This window comes from Parus major, chromosome 9 (assembly GCF_001522545.3).
Source record: "Parus major isolate Abel chromosome 9, Parus_major1.1, whole genome shotgun sequence".
Classification (NCBI taxonomy): Eukaryota; Metazoa; Chordata; class Aves; order Passeriformes; family Paridae; genus Parus; species Parus major.
The window spans coordinates 24,983,348-25,004,444 of NC_031778.1; the positions used below are offsets into that span (position 1 = coordinate 24,983,348).

A 21,097-nucleotide genomic window follows, 5' to 3' on the forward strand; every position below is an offset into this window, starting at 1 on the left:
TCCCGCACCTTCCCCCATGCAGCTGGAAAACCCAGTGAAACACTTACCAGAATGCAGTTATTTTGGAGATACATCATATACCGGTTAGTGGTTTATTCCATTTCCTAAGGGCATGGAAGTAACCCAGTTTGAATGCAAAACACTGGGTTTTGTGAAACTCTTAGAACTGCAAGCTCAGGGTTGGTTATAATTTTTTTTTTTTCCTTTTTCAAACAGCAAAATAAAATTTGGATCTTTTTCACATATGTTTTCTCACAAACCTATAGCATAGCATGTTTTACAACAATGTATGTGCTTAGTCTTGATTTATTAAACTTTTTTTTTTTTTGGTAAATGGTTAAAACTGTGGTCAGAGTTGACTCACCTTGAGTAGATTAGTTATCACTTGTGTTAATATTTAATGGTACGGTACCAGGCTGTACCCTGTTCCTTTTAGAACACTCCCATGTTGTTTCAACAGATAATGCATCTCCTGCATTTATACCAGGGATCTGGGATGAAGTGTGCTGTATGACCTCAGAGGTGCAGCTTCTGCTGCCTTTATCTTTATGTAAGGGCTGCCATGGATCCTAACAGTGCAAACATTCAGATTCCAAGAGCCTAATTCTGGTCTTAGCAAAAAATTGTTAAAAATTAGCAATTTTAAATTTAAAATTAGGTCTTAGCAAAAAATTGAAATAGATTAAAAAAAATAGGGATCATTCTAGTTAGTTATCTCCATCTCTTTGTGAAAAAAATGCTTAGCATTTTGAAGCTGGCCTAAGGTCAAGGGACTGTGGCAGACCTTAGAGTTCACATTTCCTGTTTTTCCTGTCTGTCCCTTAAGCTGTCTTTTCTGCCATCTCCCCCTGTCACAAATGCCAGAGATCAGTTGCACCCCTGAGATGTACTGCCTTCTGCTGCCACCTCCCCGTGGCCATGGCTCTGCCTCCTCAGCTGTCTCCTGGTCATGCCCATGTCCCCATGCACAGCACCATCACCTCTGCAAGCAAGACACTGATGCAGGGAATACTGCAGGTAAGCAGGTGTCTCTGCGCTGCAGAAACAGGGATCTGAAAAGATACCATGAAAATATACAGACTCATCCTCTCTGGAACTTAGTTAAGCCTCTCCAATTTCTTCCTCTGCTCCCTTTGTTGTGTTTTTGGTACTTCACTGAGAGGACAGAAAAGGCACTTTTGGCTGCCCCAGTCTGCAGGGCTCCTGTCAGTGGCACAGGCAGCAGAGCTGGGCCAGCTGTGGTGGGAGCACAGCCCGTGGCCACCTGAGCTTCCAGCAGTGCCTAGAGGAGCCTGGCGCTGGCTCCTTGGCAGCCCTTTGCAGATGGAGTGATCTGGCTGAACACAAGTGCTTTGTTCACTGATTTGTAGTTTCCATCACTAGGCTAGTTTTTATCCTCTTTAGCCCTCTGATCCAGTCCAAGTAGGACCACAGGAATTCTAGGACCAATATCAGGGAATGAGTGTGAACAGGATCTCAGAAGAACATAGGGAGTTCACTCTTGTGAGCTGGATTACATCCAGCTATTATTGACAAGAGAAGTCCCTGGTTAGATTAAGTGCAAATAGTTCGATTAAACTCTTCTTGAGGTGTGTCTCTGTTTCAGTTTCCCCTCTTGGACTTCTAGCAGTCTGGGGTGATTTTAGGACTAAAGAATGAACTTACACATGTGGTACTAAGGGTCTGTTTTAATAGTGTTTCTTCTCAACTTCAGTGTGTAGAATATTTCTATATGTTTGTAAATTTGTTGGTAGCCAATTCTCACACCATTTAGAGGAGCTGGGCATAATAACATAACACTTTCTGGAGTGGGGACTACATTTTCTTTTTTTAATTGTTGAAAATGTTTCAAAATCTAAATAAACCTTACAGCCTGGTTGTAGCAAAGTAGGTTCTTTTAGATCATCACCAGTATATGCCACAGTACCACTCCAGGCTGCACTAAAGAGGCCTGTCAGGATTCTCCTTGGCTCCTCTGATGGTTGTTATAGTATGATCTTGTGGAAGGACTTCAGCTGTTGTCACACCCTAGCATTTTTTGAGTTAAGTTATTGTGTACTCTTGAAATATATGTATCAATACTAGCTCAAAAGTACCTGTCTTGCTACATGACTTGTCATCTTAATACAATGACGTCTTTATTCCTGGCTTCTTTGTTTTTTTCTGCTTTTACTGACTTATTAGCCTCTTTAATTGCAAGGTGGATCTCATCCTATGAGTTTAACAACAGGTTTGAAATGTGCTGAACCCTTTTATATGTTCTTTTGCATGGGATAAAATTGCCATTTCTCTAGCATTGAAGTGCAGAAGCAGCTCTGGCTGAATAGCTGTTTCAGAACCAAGTTTATGCTCACAGGTAGAACCAGTTTCTCCCAGACACAGCAGATATGCAATTTGATTTTGTCAAAAAATCCTGGCTTTTAATAACATCCTTTTCTTAGTTTTTGTCTGTCTTGAAAGTCACTGAGGGGCATGGATTCTTCTAATTCTGATTTATATTTAGGCAACACAGTAAGTGACCTAAATTTTTGATGCTGAAAATCACAATACACTAGTTGAAATTCCCTTTGGATTTGGTGTGTAAACTGCAACCAGCTTTCAGCACAAACAACAATTCAGTATGAATGTACAAGTTGTATGTTTTTCCAGGATACACATGTAGCCTCATGCAGAGATCTTCCTCTGCAATTAGTGGTGTTAGTAACTTCTTGGTGCTTAGCCTTGGCTCTGTGTACCTTCACTGTTTCTGTGCACTCCCTGTGCTGAGCTGCTCACACAGGAGCATTCTGTTTCCTCTCTGAAAACAATGCCCTTTTTGCCTGCTGCTCTTTGGGACAAGCCAAGGTGGTGACTTTCCATCTGAAGCTTTGACTTGACAGACGGCAGATGCATCTGCTCTGCCTTCTCCCTTGTGGAGCCTGCAGAAATCACCAGTGAATTCCCATGCTTGTTCAGCCACGTTATGCTGGCAGCAGTCACTAAGAATGCACTGTGCTTTTTATATTTAAATGATGAGAAATCTACCACTGGACTTGATGGTGTGTGGTTACTTTTCCCTCTGGTCCACTTGAAAATAAGAGATCTTCTTAATAGTGCTGGTAGACCTTAGAAATTATACTTCCTTAGTGGTGGTGCATTTAGGTTGTATCTGTAATGATGTGTAAACAGATGTTTCCAGAACTTCTGTTAGTCTTTAAAAAGTAACAAATACAGGAGTTTTAAGACAAAGGCTTTTTAAAAAGTGGTCTCTGCTTTCTTGACTGTTGTCATTATCATAATAATTATTCCTCATAACAGGCATTTCTGCTAAATGCATAGCAGGTGTTACAATATAGTGAGAATATTATAAAAAATTAAAAATTAAAAAAAAAAAATTAAGACCAACATGTTTAGTTCTTCATAATATTCTAGGGCATCTGATACACAGTGAGTTTTGTTTTGTTCCCAAGTTATTTTTTAGTTGTAATGCATCTACCCAAAAGATGTAGATAAGATTGAATGTCTATGTATGCCTCATAAGAAGGCATATATTTCTATACTGAGGAAAACAGAGTTGCATTTTAAATTTTTTATTAGATACTTATTTCTGATTAGATATTTCAGTTTTGCCTACTTCCTAATATTCCTCATACTTCTGAAAACTTCTGTGGTTCTGTTTTATAGTGAGGCTATATAATGATAGGTTGCAAAATGTGTATGAAAAGGGAACGTTTTTATTAGAAGTTACAAGTTGTATTTTCTCAACATTTTTGCATTTTCAGAAAGCTCAGCATACTCTGCACACCCGCCTCTTAGACACAGTACCCTGTAACACCAAGGGCAGGCATTCCATCTAATCCAGGGCTCGCAGGAAAAAGTTCTTAGTCATTCATTCAGTGGCACACCCATTGCCTATTAAGAGGTATTTTTAGAAAGAAGCAGAAGTCCTCAGCATGGCTCACAGAGACTATTTTGAAATACCTGGCTACATCCACACCCATGCTTGTAGCCTTTACTTGAGGAAATTTTTTAATTACAGCCATGGGAGTTGTGTCCAAGTTGAGCAACAGAGGACAGACTCTTAAACATAATGGGCTACCTGTTGGGCAAGTGAATTGACTATTTTCAACGAGGGAACATTCATGTGCTGAGCAGTACTAAACCCAAAACATGCAGGTGCATAGCATCTCTGAAAGTAGACATAAAACTTTGAAAGATTTTTGTAGACTTAGCTACAATAATAAGATAAAAATAAGATAATTTGGGTTAGCTTGAGGTCAGGATGATATATATGCTGGAAGAGGAATGGAAGTGCTTGATCTGTCTTGCCATGGTTTGTAGTGGCACCTCGTAACTGTCACAAATTCCCAGCAGGTGTGGGGATAACTATGCCTGAGCTTTGCAGCAGGGAAGGAAATTCCTTCCATTGGGATGGATTTAGCTGGCTGCTTGAGTGTATTGTTGGCCAGGAGGAGTGGGTCATGCCTTGATCCTGTCAAAGAAAAGTGGTAGGTTTTGGAGGATGGGGCAAGCCAGTGTGTGCAGAGGCTCATTTTGAAAGTGGAGCAAACATCACTACTTTTGGAGTACATAGGTAGAAAAAGTTGGGGTGCCTGGTTCCTGACAACAGATCATTAAAATGCCTCCTCAACATGAGGAAAGTCATAGGCCTTCCTCAGGCTGAGGACTTACAAAACCACTTCTTTTTGTCAAACACCTTATCAGTAGGCAGGTCATGTGGGCTGTGCTGCCTTCTTATGTGCCATCTCAAGCAACAAAAGTTTTTGAGAGGCACCAGTACAGCAGAGCAGCAGCCCAGGGAGCTGTGTCCTGGAGCTCAGGACTAGAGTAACAGTTTTCCCACAAAATAAAAGTTCAAGTGTGAGTATATTTGGCAGGATTTACAGGGCACCTTGCTTCTACTGATGTCCTCTTGTGAGCAAGCAGACTGGCACTCCAGGCTTTTTTCTTTTACGTGTTGTTTAGATATCACGTGCTGAAGGTGAAAAATAACTTCATAACTTCATAATTTTACATATTTCTCATAAGCTGTTTTGACTGTTACATGTAAGCAAATTTCAAGTGTGTTATGAAAACCACTCTTCTGTAACTCATCTGCAAGTGAAATCTATTCTGTGTGAAGGAGCAAGATTTCCCCTCTTACATTGGGTTGGGCAAATTGGGTTGTTACTGCAGAACACTGTGCCAATTCATAATGCCTATATCTTATTCTAAAAGATTGTTTTAGAGAAGTGGGGAAAGACTACCTTGCTTTTGGGAGTTTGTATTATGAAGAAATACATTCACTCTGCTGGTTTTAATATAAATTTTTAATAATGCTTTTTTATTGTTTCAAGCCGGAAGAAAAAGCTATTTTTCCTCCCTGTAGTGTGTGAATGTTTGGGAAATGCCTCCATATAGAGAAAGAATCATAGCTTTGACTCTAAACATTTTGGAGAGTTCTAATTTTAAAGGTATGTCTTTCATATCCAGTAAGAAATTTGAGAGGCATGTGTTTGTTTTTCAAGTCTGATCAACTCTGAAAGAATGATTCAGACACAGAAGAACGAATCTCTAAAAATTTTCAGCCACCTACAGTTCAAAAGAAGTATTCCTTGATACAGGTGAAAGGCAAGGCTCCAGTTCAAGTAAACTGTACAATTAATAGTTTTCCGCTACTAACTAAAGTGTGATTTTATTGAAGAAAGTATGAGACCATTTTGAATTTTGTGTTGAACACATTATTTTGCAAACTACAAAATAAACTTTGAAGAAAATTTCCAGTATGATTTAACTGGTACTTATAAACAACTTTATACTTTTTCAGAATTTCTCACTGCTAACTACTGCACAATGCTGTGAGCAATATGATGAAATTAGTACCATGAGTTATGTGAATAATGCCTGGATATACAGTGCTTTTTACTGCTCTGTACTGTGCAGTAGCATGGACCATGTTACAATGTGTGGTAAATCTAATGCAATTGTAGATTTTCTGCTGCTGCGTTCGGCTGTGGAACTCGGCTTCACTGATGCGATCTCAGTCTGTGCTGATCTGACAAGGGTTGGGTACCTAGATAAACAGTCTGCCCAGATCTGATGCCAAGGAGTGTTCTCAGCTGATTAACTTTTAGAGATATTTTCTCTTCCCTTGCATACTCTGTAGTATGAAAAGGAATTCTGTTATTGGAGACTTTAATCTGCTTCTGTACATATGATGGTTATCGGACTTCCCTCACAAGTATTTGAAGTATGTCTCCATTAAATAATTTAGCTAAAAAATTGTTTGTTTTTATAACATTAGTCCATGTGCTACTTAAAAAATTACAAGTAGTTAGAAAAAAGAAAATAACAATTGTTAAAGTAGTAAAGCAGTAAAGACCTATTAGAAACAAGTTATCTGTGGGTTTTAAATCAGCTTGAAAGTAAAGAAAGGGAAGACGTGCACTGATGTATTAACCTAATTTTAAGAAAAAGTTGGAAAGTGTTCAATTAAAAAAAATACTGTGTAATGATTGCATGATATTTTCCTCTTGCCCAACAGTAACATTAAAAATTTTGCTTGGACACTCAGAGAATGGTAAAAATGAGAGAGAGCTGGTTTAAACCTTAGACCTCAGTCAGCATGATCAGAGAAGCAAATGGATGCTATGGCAGACATGCAGCTATGAAGTCTCTGTATCTGTGGCAGCTGTTTTGTTCAGAACTGGTCTCCATCACATGGGGCAACATGTGCAATACCAGCAGCATCCCAGCCATTTTCCTTGGGTGGAGGGGAAAAGAGGGAGACTGTATTCAAACAAAGAGGACTGCAGCTCTCCTGACAGCTCTTCTGCTTTCCATGGCAAATGTCCAGGCCCAGAATTTCTGTTCCTAGCTGAGAGCTCAGCATGGCAGGAACTGCACCAGTGTGTGTGGAGCAGAGCATGGAAGAAGCACCCTACAGTGAAGCTCTCCAAACCCCCACAACATGATTTTGCTTCCCAACAAGCTGGCTGTCAGCAGCAATCTTTCTATTTAAGGGTTTTGTTTCATTAGTGTGTTTGAAAGGCAGAAATGAAATATTGGAGGCTGATGGGGTTTGCAGTCAGGTTAAATTCAGTAAGGTCCATGCTTAGTAAGATCTTGTAGCTAAAAACCATCTTAATGCTTTGCATAATGACAGCTTTATTAAAGGAACGTAAGAAAATCAATGAACACAGTGATTACTTATGCAGAAGTAGAAATTCCCATGTGTGCAAGTTCTGTGTTAGTCTGGGTTTGTGTACTTTAGATATATGTGTTTACTTTAATTTATTGACAGGATTGTGTTTGAACCTAACCAATTATTAGTTATAAAGTTGAAATATGGATATAGGCATTATATAGTTATTAGAGGACTTTGGTTCCATATAGCTATTAGAGGACCTCTGTTCCATGTAGTATTTTGTCTTTCATATGATAACATCTATAATTTCCAAGTTTTATCTAAACCTTGGTGTGTCTCAATTGCTTCAGATTATCATAGAAGTATGAGTATTAAAGCTCCCTGAGACCATTGAGTCAAACGATTCCCCCAGCACTGCCAAGGCCACTGTAACCCTTGTACCCAAGTGCCACATCTACACAGCTTTTAAATCCCTCTGGCAATGGGGATTCCACCATAGGGCTGGACAAACCTTTTGGTTAAGAAATTTTTCTAAGTTTCTCATCTAAACCTTCCTTGACACAACTTGAGGTCACTTCCTTATGGCTTATACTACCAATTTGGAATTGCTCTTCTTAAATTTCTCCAGTGCTGGACTAGTGTGATGCATCTAGCCTAACACAGTCCCACACTTCACAATATGGGGGTGAGATTTGTCTTATAGGTACATAGTAGTTCATTTTTAACTGAGACAGAACTTTTATGGGTGCTAAGTTTTATTTTCTGCATTTCAAGCAGTAGGAAATCTAGCTCTGAAAATGTATTGCCATTAGAACTGAGATTAATTACTTTACTGTGGTGGATCCTTGAGGTAATGCCCTGAGGCCTGCTCTCTACTCAAATGCAACTGCATGGACTTTGGAACACGACTGGTTCCAGATAGCTGAGAACTTAAACCACAAGTGAGAAAGTACTTACAAATAAAACATGGCCTAGTGTCTGTGAAGACTATTTGAGAAGATGATCAGAGAGTCCAAACTATACTACTTTTACGGGACAGGATAGTTAATTTTCAAATTTTTAAAAATACGTATTTTCTGTTCATGTTAAGTTCTGCCTGACTAAAGGGACTAGTTTTTGTTTCACATAAAGCCTTTTTAATGCAAAAGGAGAACAGGAGTGGAGTTGCAGCCTTTCTGCCTGTTTTCTCATTCTGCAGAGCAGATGTCAGATTCCAGGAGAGGACAGACTGCTGCATGTGTGTTAGCCAAGCCCAGGAGGTGAGGGTGTTACACGCCTTCACTAGCCTCAGCACGTCAGCCTTTTTTCTAGAGTTCACAGACTAAGTTCAGCCTTGTGCCATAGTTCCACACAGAACTGTGGAAATGCAGTGTTGGTAAAGTTACTCTTGCAGTGCTGTGGCCGTAGCTGAGTCTTTTTTCTTTAAGGCAAGGAAAGATAGGAGTGTCTGTCATGACTTCTAAGGTACTGGGACCCCTTATCATTAAGATAAAGTGACTCCATTTGCAGTGCAAAGTTATATAGCTCTGACAACTCTGTACCCTCTAACCAATGGTGTTTACTTTTGGTTTTGCTCTTTGTAAGTATAATTTATAATGTTAAGGATGATCTCTGAGTTCTTTGCAAGGTGAGCTTGTAAATTTTGGATCTTCACTTTATTTTGACAGAAAAGTAGAAATGTCTTATGTTTTTCATATTATTGTTTTATAATCTTAAATAATGAAAAACAAAGTCCAGACTCTGTCTTGACAACATTTGTTCATTCATTCATACCTAGCATTATCAGGACTGAGTTACTAGCAATAAACTTTAATAGAACCTTGTTATTAATGATTCTTAGCAACGTACTGTTTAGACGCTTGTCATGGTTTAACCCAGCTCAGCCCCACAGAGCTGCTTGCTGACTCTGCCCTTGATGGGATGGGGAAGCAGTTGGAGGGTTAACAGTGAGAAAACTGGTGGGTTGAGATAAGAAGAGTTTAAGAATTAAAATAATAATAATATATTGTAATGAAAATTGACTGGAAACTAATTTCTGTTGTGATAATCTTTTTAGTCATTGCACATTAATCACAGTCTGGATTAATCAGCAACTAACTTTAAAAGTCTGCATATGAAGAGTACTCTAATGGCTTTGTAATTACAATGGTTTCACAGGACACATCCTAATTTTCCTTGAGCTCTTCGTATGTTCCTAAGTAGTGCTCTTTTAGTAAGCCCTGTATCTCCATCTTAGAGTGTAATTTATCAAAATCCTGGGAGTCAATAGAGTGTAACATGTAAAAGCCCAGGATGTTTTGCCTAAAAGACAAGTACTATTGTTGACATGGTTGCAGTTTCCTCAAAGACGGTGCCTGCCTTTTTGAAGGGAAGTTCCATTTGATTCAGTGCAGATGCTGGGGAAGGATTGTGGTATTTTGATTTCTTTGAGGGTTTTTTCTCCTCACTTTTAGAGGAAACTTACAGTTTGTTTTGTTTCCTTCATGCTTAAGGAGAGCAGAGAGCAAGACTAGTTTTCTGTAAAAGAAGAAGGTTGGTTTATATTCTTTTTCAACTTACCATTTATAAGTCTATTCTTGGAAGAGCTCTCTTTTGGAACTAACACCTGAACCAAATCCTACCTATCCTGTCAAAGCCTCAAGGTTTGACACGGTGGGCATGGTGCCTTAGTTCATTTCCTCTTCCTGTAAGAGCTCCTTGTGAGCTCCTGTGCCACCAGGAGCTGTTACTGAGCATTGTTGTTTTCCACCAAAGGCAGACGCCTCTCACCTCAAGATGGTATTTCAGGAGCTACTGTGGAAGACTAGAAAGCTAGAGGTCACTGGAGACAGAGGACCATGAATGGGCCCAGCAGAACCTGTTTGTTTGCAGCCTGATTATCACTAGAGGGAGTTGGTGGAATTCTTGGGGTACTCCATCTTCTGAGCACTGGCAGAAGGTCCCATGGGCAGGATTTGACCCCTGGGAGTCCAAGGAGATAGCTGTGTGACAGAATGCTGTTCTGCAATGAACCCATCTGTATTTCTGCAGTACTAAATTCCATGTTTTGGTACACAAATGGCACAGCTACTTTTAGCCATAATTATAATACAAAGGAATAGACAAGACCAAGTTCAGGAAATCAGTAGTTCCCCATCCTCCAAGTCAATTGCAGCTCATTAGAATGGTACCATATCTGTGAGTTTGAAAACCTGGTGAAAAGAAGCTTCAGTAGAGCTCTGTATCTTGTACCACATCAGCACTGAATGTTATTTTCTTCTGCTTTTCTCCATTAAATGTTTCTTAGATGGAAAAAGATCCTCTGTAGACTAATTTATTCTTTAATCATGGTTTTTAATTGGTTCTTTCAAATTGCTTTTTTAAATATTTTTTTAAATAGTATTTTGGGGGTTTTCCTAAAGATTCTGTCCTACTAAAATGTGTGCTACCTTTGTGTAGCATTTTTGAGGTCTTGATATACCCCTTGGAGGAACATCACTGAGCAATAATTGGCATTATCATTGACAACCATTTTAAGGAACATCTTGTAGCAAAGATTCTTTGCACTGAGTGTGTATTGATAAAAAGGATTTCAGGATTCAAATTTAAATGATGATAACAAAGATTGGTGGAAGGGTGTGATTACAGTTTAGAAAATCATCTTTCAAGAATCTTGTGGTAACGTCTGATTTGCTTTTCTGATTGTGGTATCTGATTCAACTGCTACTGATGCTGAAATACATGCAAGTAAAGACAGCATGCTGCAATATCAATCATGCTAATGTGAAAGACGTGTTAAATTTAAACATTCATTTCCCATCCTACTGCTATGGAATCAATATGTAGACTGTTCCCAGACAAACAGCAGCTGTGAGATTGTTCAGCAAGTATAATTTAAAATATTTAATTGACATGAACTTACTAATGGCTAATTTCAGAGGCAAGACAGCATGAGTAATGTTTGAAGCATATGCTAAGGAGGAAAAACAGGCAAAGAATTTGGTGCTTTTCAGTTTTTTCTTTTTTTTTTTTTCTTCGAGCTTACAGATCTAAAATACATGGTATGATAGAGTTAGTCACATGGTATGATAGAGCTAGTCTGGTTTTTTTCTTTGTTTTCTTTTTTTTTTTCTGGATTAGAAGTTCAGTACCAACAGGATTCCTTTATGAGAAACACAAAGGTAATTACTGACTAACTTTTTCACCACAAGACCCAAAGCCATAACACTAATTTTTGTTCCATGTTTTCAATGTCTGGTATTTGTGGTTGCTGCAGGGGAGGGGAGACATCAGTGACACACCGTGAGCCGGGAGGTCACCTGTTCCTTGTGCTGTGCTATGCAGACTTTGTGTGCTAAGATGATGCCAGTTTTCTGATCCATACAGCCATTACACACACACAGTGTAGAAGAGAGGATGCTTACAGTACAGTGATGATAATGCCTCAGTCTTGTTTCACTTTTGCAAGAATGTCACACTTTTAGGGACAGACTAGAAATCTAAAATGCAAACCTGTGTGTGTGGATAGTACAATCCAAAGGAAATGAACTTTTGCTGGCCATTTTGCAGGGGCAAGGTTTCACCCATAGGCTGTTTCAGAAATAGAATTTGTTTGTCCTATGTCCTACTTTTATTATAATAACATTGTTGGGAGAATTAATGAATGCAGGCTACAGCATTGTTTTTGTATGTCACCCGAAAACAGTGTTTGAAGTGGTTTATTTGATTGTGGTATTGCAAGTCCAGGACCAGTAATAGTTGTTCTTAGGTAAGGTTTATGGGTTCTTCTTTAAAGAAAGGAATTTCTATACACTCATTTAGTGGTAGCTCTGCCTTGATTGTAAGCTTTTCAGTCTCTGAACTGGTTGGTTAAATGGCAAAACTACTTTTGTTGCATTGTTGCTGACTCCTTCTTAGATCAGCATTATTACTAATAAATGAAATGTTCTCTATACGTGTCAGTGTGTGTTGTTACATAGAAGTGTGAGTGCTTACTCCAAGCTGACTTCTATGGTTCAGATCAGTTTTCTGTCTCAAAGTGGTGGCAGAGATAGCAAACAAGCACATGCATGTGTGTTACAGCTGTGTTAGGAGAAATTGCTTTCATGACAACAGGGAGTTGCTTGTGCTCGTAAGTAGCTCATTTGCTCATCTGTGGAGTTGTGATCTAATTAATAAAAGTAGTCTGGAGACTTTCTTCTGTCTGTGGCCAGGAAACCATAGGCACCAAGGACTTCATGATGAGCAGTTTCCTCTTGTGACTGTCCAGGTCGAGTTTGTCAACCAATGTGCACTTGAGAAATGGTGAGAACAGTTTCAGCTGCCTCACAGTGTTTTTGTGGATGGTTACTGGAAAACATGGGTAATGCATCATTTGGACATTGAGAAATAGATGGCAGTGTGGGTGGGTCAAAGGAAGTTGTCCTAAGGTCCCAGGAGCTCTGCACAGCTCGCCAAGAGCCTGCCCTTGGTTTAGCCAGTAGGTGATGACACATTCCCACTGTGTTCCCAACAATTGTCAGAGCTCGCATCGGCCTCCATAAGCATCAACCTATTCAATAGTAAAAGACCAAATGAGAACAGCTTACAAGAAAAAACAACTGGGACTTAATAACCTGTGTAAATACATACGTTGTGTTGCAAATGAATCAGTGAAGCCCATGCCATTGTTTCCTATGCTGTGTCTCACCTGCAGATGCTGTATGGTGTACACATCCTGCCAGTGCTTTTGTGGGAGGCAGATTCCTCCACTAACCATTTTTTGATGGTGGGTAGGACCACCAGAAATTCTGCAAAGGAAGGTTATATTGAGACATTCTGGTAGAAGCTGTACTCTAGGGTTTCCAGATGGCAGTAGCATTAGTGAAGCCCCCTTGATTCACACCTGACCAGGTCCTTTAATGTAAAAAAAATGTATTTGCATAAAATACAATGTTTTGTTTCTTTCTTTCTTCACACTGTTTTCAAGGTCATTGGAAGACATTTTAAATATAGAATTGATTTTAAATATAGGGAGCTATTGATAATGGGTGGTTTTTTTCTTTTCAATTAAGTATTTAGAAAACCATTATTTAAGTTGTAAATAGAACAGTTTTCAAATATATGGTTAAGGCTAGGGTTTTAAATCTGTGTCCCACAGGCTATATGCTGGTGTGGTTGTTGAGGTTGGGGGAAAGGTACTGGGTGGTGGATTTTGGAGAAGGAGTGGTTTGGGTTTTTTAGCACAGCAAAATAAAGGAAGTTTTCAGTTGAGTGTCCACCTTGTTCTACAGAGGAAACTTGCAGGATAATGTTTAGGGTTGTTATAGTCATTAGAGGTGAAGCACACAATAATGGCCAGCCTATGTTTGTACAATTGGAGGATATTTCTCATAATGAAGGAAGTCTCCAAGGTCAGCAGCTACAATACCCGGAGAAATTACATCACAAAGCCACAGCTGCACCAGCCTGCTCTCTTCCTCTGCTTCACCACCCATCTTTTATTTTTGCACACTATTTCTTAGCATAAGTGTTGCTCACATCTCTTGCAAGAATACCATGGTCTTGACTTGGGCTTGTGTCTACTGTGTTACTTAGCTTTTAAACACATCCCACCCCACCTTCAAAAAAAGAAATCTGAAATTTTTTTTAAAAAGTTTCATTACAGTCTTCTTACATCCTGTACATTCCCAAACTCCTTTTGTCTGGTTTCTGGTTTTGCAATGACAATTACATTGTGCTGTGATGATGGCAGCAGCAGCACCTGGATCTAGTCTGGACCTGTGCATTTTAGTTACCTCCTGTCATGTGATGGCAGTGGGCATGGCAGCTCACACCTCTGTGTTGAGCTGTGTGTGAAGAATAAGGCTCTGGGCTATTTTAGAAAAATTTGCATGAGAAAAGGTTAGATCTTAATTTTTACACTCCCTTTGTGTCTCCATTTACTATGGAAATTACTGTTACTGGTATATGAAACACCATTTAGAAACCTTGGATACAATCTGCTTCTTTCTTGGCATTTTTCTTTTTTATGTGTTTCTACACATGATACTTTAGTGTAAGGAATCTCTTTTATAATCGAGCTTTTTTAAAGCAGTACTTTTCAGGAGTGTTTGCTTGGTTTAGCTGTTACCAAACCATTTACATTGATTGTTAATCTAAATTCAGTTCATCTTATAATGAAAAGGACAAGGACACTCCTAAGAAGCCTACCTACTAATTTTATTTGTTTTCCAACTTCCCGGTGAGGTTTTCTGTTGTTCCATCAACAGGACAGCAAAGTGAGAGGTTGCTCTACATACTTGCCATTGCTGTAGAACTTACTGTGTTTATACTCAAAACTGACTCAGTGCTGTTAAGTCAGCCAAGTCTTTCCCTGGCTTCAGGTTGTTCTGAATCAGTCTATAAACCTAAAATTCAAAGCTGCTTCTAACAAAGAAAACAAAACATTTTTCCTTCAGTTCCTAACAGGACTTGTGTTGTGGTTTAAGCCTGTTCACATCTAATCATGTTCACCAGTGATTATTCCAAGCATCATATGTTAGTGTGAAATCACCTAGTATTCAATATTTCCTTCATTGCATTTGGTTCATCTACAATTATTGCATTTAAAAAGGGCGGCGGCATTCTGCCATCCCTGCTCTCTCACTCTGCAATTGGGAATGGTGGTTATGAAGGGTTGAAAACGTCATCCAGGTGATTAGGTAACCCCTGGTATTTAAGGAGGTGAGAATAAACACTGATCTTCTTTTAGGTGTAGACAGGTGTAAGACAGGTTGAATCGGACAAGGTGAAGGAGGATTTTTAAAGTGAGAACATGTGTTTTGGAAGGTGTGTTAGATGTGTTGGTTATAAGTTGCTCATCCTTGCCCTCCTCTGCATCGTGGCCAACACTTTACTTTATTTTCCCAATGGCGAAACAAGATATGCTTCAGAGCATCACCTCAGCAAATACGTGGAGTGCCTTCATGGCATTCTAGGTGGAGGCTTTCTGGTAAGTAATAACCTAGTGTATTCTTTCAAGTTTGTTTTGGAGGTACTTGGTACTGCTCTTTCTCTAGTGGTTACCTGAATTTATTCATCAAATATCTTGTCAACAGATGTCTCTGGAGTTGTATAAAAAAGAGTTATATTTTCCCATAGCTATTATTGCTTACTATTGATTATCTTAACTACAACATTATCTCACTTTAAAGCTGAAAAAATCATGGGGTCTAGGGCACAGAATCCAAATGCAAAAGTGAAACCAAGCCTCTCAGCAGGTCAGAGTTTGCATAAAGGGTTAAATCTTAAATTTTTGTTATATTATTGAACCACTCTCCTTTTAAATGCCCCTAATGCCTAAATGAGCATTTAGATACAATTCCTTAATTTCTATTATATGACATGCTGACAGGTATTTCTCCGCCTTAGCTGTTTATTCAGAGGAACTGAGTGGTAGTTGTCAAACCTTTGCTTTTGAATAACAGAATGCAAGGACTGAGTGTGTTCATTATAGGATGTCATTAATTTGAAGCTCTTATTTTCTACCTTTTCAGTTTTGTGGACCACACTGGAGCATATTTAAGACCCCTAATTCCAGGCTTCCTTTTTCATCTGCTTTTAGAAATTCTCTTAGAAATAGGTTACAGATCCCTTCTGGTTCTTACCACTCTGCGATTCTATGATCTCAAGGTCTCAAGGTCAATGTCTGCAAATGACAGGATGAAAACAATTGCATGCTAAGGTGCTTTGTGTTGTGAGAGGTGCTTACAGCTGTGTTACAGTCCCAATGGGACCTGGAGTGGGCTTTGCAGACTGGTCTTTACACACAGAGTAACACAAGTGAAATCAATGGAACTTCTCCTGCAGCACACTTGTGCAACCTCTTCTGGACTTGAAGCACTGGGGCTCAGCAACAGGTTTGAGTAAGGGCTGACAAGTATACGTCTGTTCAACAGGATAATTCTTATTCTAGTTTCATGTTAAGTAAATCTGGGGCATTTGCAAATAACTCTCTACCCTTCTTTATGGTTTTTCAGAGTACTCTTGGGTGTAGAGTCTTTATAAGTGGACACCATTAAGTGCTAGTCTTGCTGGTGGGAGGATCCTCTTTTAATCAGCTCTGTTCATTCTTGATTTTATGCTAAAAACCCTGGAGTATGGATGCTTTGTTTCTCATGGATAGCTTCTGCTTTGTTATTTGCATTTCTGTTACTGGAAACTGGTTGTGAAATCTTGGAAAAAAATAGATGTCTGTAATGAGATGTTTGTTTGAATTGTGCAAAATTTCAGTAGACTTTCTACTGTCAGACTGGTTTGTCACACAGGCAATGGTGATTGCTTTTAAGTAGCAAGTATATTGGCAGTAGCTGTTTTTCAAAAATCTTTATTTGTAGTCCTCATTGGAATAAAGTTGATGCTTTCCCCTCCCCCTCAAGAATTTTGTTTACAATTACAGCCTGTAATGTGAACAGAAACTTTTAAAGCTGAAATACTTTAAATGTAGCAATACCCCAACAGTCTCTCTTTGTGCTTAAGTGCAATATTGCCATAAAGTGGCAATAGAAATATACCTGTCCCAGGGCTGGTGAAGTCAGTGAGATGATAGCTAGATTCCTACTGTGTTAAATAAGAGTAAAGCTGAATTGCCTGTACAGTCTGACTGCCAAGAAGCAACCTAAATGAATGCAATTTAAAGACTGTATTTTATCTGCCCTCTCTGTGCAACCAAAAGGAACAGTATGGTTTGTTTGCTCCCTACCCAGGTACTCATTCCAGCAGCAGTGTTCATTGGGCTTCACAATGATGACTGCTGTGAATGCTTTGGCCATGAGGGAGGTGGGAAGAGCTGTGCGGTAAGTGAGCCTGTAGATCCCAGTCCCAGGTAATCCCAAAGACAAGGTGATGACTGTGCTGAAGGTTCACGTTTATGTCTGCTGTGCAGATACTGTCCTCAGTTCTGGCAGCCTTTGTTGGGATCCTCGGCTCTGGATACTGTATAACCATTTCAGCACTGGGCTTGTCTCAAGGACCGTATTGTTTTACCCACCTAGAGAGAAACTGGATCTACCCTTTCACTGACTCCTCTGGAGGGTAAGTTATCTGTTCATGAGGATGTTATCTCTTCCCAATGTACACATGGGCTTTCAGCAATGTCCAGTAACCATATACCAAGATCTATTCATAGCTTTATCCTTCCCACTTAGTAAGAACTTAACAAATGGCATCAGTTACCCTCGCTGCTACAGCGTAAACCCAAATTCATAGAAATATATATATTTCTGAATCCATCGAATATATGGTTCATGTCCATGAACATCTCAAACAAAATACAAAGTTTTAGGACTTTGAAGAATTTACAAACTAGGAATAGTGGTTGTTAAGATGTTTGTCTCATCATTTGTGTAACAGTCTGTTTTGTTAGGCTTGCTTCTGAAGCTGCTTTGCACCAGCATAAAGTGGCACAATGCACACATTAGTGACAATGGCATAGAATCTCATAAATGAAACTTGAGAAGGTTTACAAGAATTTTTGTACACTGCAAGGCAGAGAGGGCAAGAAGCTCCTCCCTAATTATCCCTAATTAAGGTTCTCCTGCAAAAAAAAAAGCCTCAGTCTGCTATTCCCCATTAATGCACATAAATTCTGATGTGGATATCATGGCATGTTTTTAAAGTGTCTGTATGGTTGGCAGCCTCAGGGCTGTATCTAGCAACAGCTTATGGCTGATGCCAGACTAGAGGCAGTTGGAGTACTAAGAAGCCACATAAAGCTCTTTGCAGTAGAGTTTGAATTTTATATTTCACTTGTATCTCTCCCAAGAGGAATCATTCCTCCTTCTTCATTCCCCTGACCATGACTGAGTGTAGAAGAACTAGGCTGAGTCCTTGCTGAAGGCAAGTGCTGATGTTCTTAAGTCGTGAGTGAGCAGTAACAGCTGAAATACTGGAGTACCTCACTAAATTTGTTCTGTGTTTGGCTTATCCAAGTAAGCATGTGAGGGCCCAAAGACAGCAACACAGGAGAGAAAGCAACCCATTTGCCTCAGATCAGTGACTGCTATCTTGAGAAAAAAGGCCCAGTCCTGCAAACCTCTGTGGTTATTTTGAGAAAAACCTTTGCTCTTTCAGCTTTCTTGAGTTTGTGCCTCAGTTTAATCAGCAGCAGGAAATTCTGTCTTTATAGTTTAGATTTTTTTAAAAAAAGAAATTAAGACTTAGTAAAAACATGTGGTTGATATTTCAACATGTCTCTAAACCAAATAAACCTTGCATGGAGTAAACAATTGCTTTTTCTATCCCCTTAGGAATAGATTCCTAAGGGAACCTAGCCTATTAGGACTATAGAGTCTTAATACCCTCAGTGCAGTTACAGACTAGATATAATTTGGTTCTAGTATATAGTAAATATCCAACTCTAACACAACGTTAATATACTTTTAATTGCTGTGCACAGGTACTTGTTTGAGTATAACAAGTGGTCTGAATGTCAGGAACCTCAAAACATTGTGCAGTGGAACGTCACCCTCTTTTCCATCCTCCTTGTTTTGGGAGGAATAGAATTCATTCTGTGCTTCATACAGATAATCAATGGCATTCTTGGAGGACTGTGTGGGTTGTGCTGCAGTCATGAGGAGGTAAGTAATTTGCAGATATACCCATGCTTCTCAGATGAACATGAAAATTGTTACTTATACTACTGTGGAGTTTTACTCAGCAGTTACTTTATAAGTATTCTTAAGCAACAGTTCCCTCTACAGCTGTTTCTATAGCCCTGCTGGGATTAAAATTTTCATGTAGTGTTTGATCACATGTTTTCAGCTGCTTCCTTAACTGTCACCGTGACATTAATCTGCATGAGAACTAGGAGCTGGAGGGCTTTTATCTGTCCAGTGACACATGATCATCAGCACTGTATAGCTGATATAACTGAGATACAGATCTCCTGGCGGTTGTGGTCTTTGCCTAAACCACTGTTGAATAGTGTGGTGTTTGTTCTAAGTGTTTTGTGTTAGCCTTGTGTTTTGTCCACAGCAGCTCACAATGACAATATGCTGCGTATAATGAAAACCGCAGCATCCTGGCCTTGCTTAGTGGAAATAAGAGAATTAAATTACACATAGCTAACAAAATCTTCAAACAGATCTGGAAGGGTTTTGAAGGTGGATTTTTTTATTATTTTTTTATTTTTTTTGTGAAGAAAAGAAATTTTCTCCAATTTTCTTTAAAGCTTTGTCAAATAGTTTGGGCATATTCCAAAATCACTCTCAGAGTGCTAGTGTCGGATAGCTGGATAGCACCATGGCTTCAAGTATGAACCACATATAATTTATATCACACACTATAGGTAAGCATGTGTTTCACATTTTTCATTGACATAGTTGAGTGTTGGGGCTCTTTCAAAGCTATTACTCTTTTCTTCTTCCTGTCTTCCTTGCTCTAACTACAGTATAGAAGAGCTATGCTGTAGTTTTCTAAATGTGATCAGCTTAATTTTTGCATTTTTAGTTGGATACAATAGTAGCATTCTTTCCATTAATACGTTTCTTCCTTTTTGTCCCCCCCACAGGCATACGTTTGCTAGAACCTGACAATGCATTGACATCGATGCATTTGTGTGCTGTAATGAATATACTGTGGATTTGTTTTTTAACATTCTGTGCATACTGAAATTCACATTGTTGTCAAACTGTGCTGTTGGCATGAATTTAACTGACTTGGGGCCTTTGTTGCTGGAGTCATATGCAGGTTTTCTACTAACCTGCCTGAACTGGAAGGCAAAATGTATCCTGAATGTCTTTGGTTCATTTCATCTTGGTACAGGCAACTGCTTTAACACATGTAACTAAAATGGCGTTATTTATTTTTCTCTTTCTACTGACATAACAGCTCTGTACTTTGTCCTGCTTTCCCAATAAAGTTGCTCTTTCATTCCGATCTTGAAATGAACACAAACCAGATCTAGCCTGGCCTGGATAAAAGGTTTTGGTCAGCTGGACCAAATCTAAAGCAATAGTAAAATGTGGATGATTAAGGGCTTTTCAGGATTTTTCTGAACTTCCCCTGTATTTCACAAATAAAGATTTGTATTAAAAATACCCAGGAGGTGTCAGTGACTCCTTCCCTGCCCATGCTGAACCACTGCTTGCCTGGTCTTGGAGTAAAAGGCAGTGGTGTCATAAGAATGTGGATTTAATGCAATCAGGTTATAACCTGTTTTTCCTTTCCAGCAGGCTCTGCCAGAGTGGGAACTGCTTCCTCTCTTGGTTGGGCTCATTTAACTGAAACGGGTGTTAGTTCATCAATAAGGGTTCAACAATAGCTTTGGGACAGATACAACAGCACATGTGGAGTCTTAGTCCTGGCTCAGGGCTGGTAGTTCCCAACCAGGGAGCTGAGGGGGTCCCTGCACAGCTGAGCCCCTCCTGCCCTCCCAAGAGGGATCATCCCCTGATTGCTCCATTATAAGCCTGAGATAAAACAGGATGTGGGCATGACTCCTGTTTTTTACCTCACTCAGCAGACCCTCAGGCCTCCCAGTGTTCAAGGATTGAAGTCCAAATTCAGGTCAGCAACAACAGATTAATCTGAAATATCTGACTTCACCAGTTATCAGCCTGAAGGCATTACTGTAAGGTCCTGGGTAAGAATCTCTGAAGTGTAGCTTGTTGTCCATTAGACTGAAAGTTTCATCACAAGTACATCTGAATAATGCGCTGCCAACAGCATTGCTGGCAAAGCCAGCTTGGCAACATTGCTGCTGGCAATGGCATTTTTCAAGTGAAAACCAAAATGGGACATGCTCTTTATTTCAAAGGAAGGAGGCTCAGTTTTGGAATTTAGCTGTTCATATTGTCCTTGAAAACAAGCAAGTTGGTTTCTATTCATGGGAGAAAAAGAAGCTCCCATGGGTGTCAGTGCATCCTTAGGCTATTTGTAACTAGGAGTGTAGTCTTTAAAGATAGCCAGAAATTTCATGTGTATCTCAGACTGTCTGCACAGTTAAGTCTGCCCTGTACAAATACATGCCTG

General features: G+C 39.4%; 1 protein-coding gene and 1 long non-coding RNA gene across 3 annotated transcripts in view; one reads left to right on the top strand and one right to left on the bottom strand.

The window, feature by feature from the left end:
- Nucleotides 1–310, bottom strand: part of LOC107208555 — a 6,534-nt gene extending 6,224 nt beyond the window's left edge. Inside the window, exon 1 of the long non-coding RNA XR_001523251.3 lies at nucleotides 48–310. This is a non-coding gene — a long non-coding RNA (uncharacterized LOC107208555). The remainder of the gene's footprint in view (nucleotides 1–47) is intronic.
- A 556-nt stretch (nucleotides 311–866) lies between these two features.
- Nucleotides 867–20,163, top strand: TM4SF1 (transmembrane 4 L six family member 1). Of its 2 annotated transcripts, none has more exons than XM_033516856.1 (5): nucleotides 867–1,017; nucleotides 16,831–16,920; nucleotides 17,010–17,158; nucleotides 18,522–18,702; nucleotides 19,635–20,163. In XM_033516856.1, the coding sequence occupies exons 1-5, from the start codon at nucleotides 919–921 to the stop codon at nucleotides 19,647–19,649; spliced, it is 534 nt and encodes a 177-aa protein (XP_033372747.1). In that variant the 5' UTR covers nucleotides 867–918; the 3' UTR covers nucleotides 19,650–20,163. The 2 variants fall into 2 exon arrangements, with proteins under 2 accessions (XP_033372747.1, XP_015492524.1); XM_015637038.2 differs by lacking the exon at nucleotides 867–1,017 and adding an exon at nucleotides 14,191–15,077.
- The last annotated feature ends 934 nt before the right edge of the window (nucleotides 20,164–21,097 follow it).

What these genes read in the sequence shown, in the direction of transcription:
- TM4SF1 (XM_015637038.2), top strand. Translation starts at nt 14,901, where the DNA reads ATGTGTTTTGGAAGGTGTGTTAGATGTGTTGGTTATAAGTTGCTCATC. An exon ending in TTCTAGGTGGAGGCTTTCTG is followed by an intron (nt 15,078 to 16,830) that starts GTAAGTAATAAC and finishes CTCCCTACCCAG; the next exon opens with GTACTCATTCCAGCAGCAGT. An exon ending in GAGGTGGGAAGAGCTGTGCG is followed by an intron (nt 16,921 to 17,009) that starts GTAAGTGAGCCT and finishes TCTGCTGTGCAG; the next exon opens with ATACTGTCCTCAGTTCTGGC.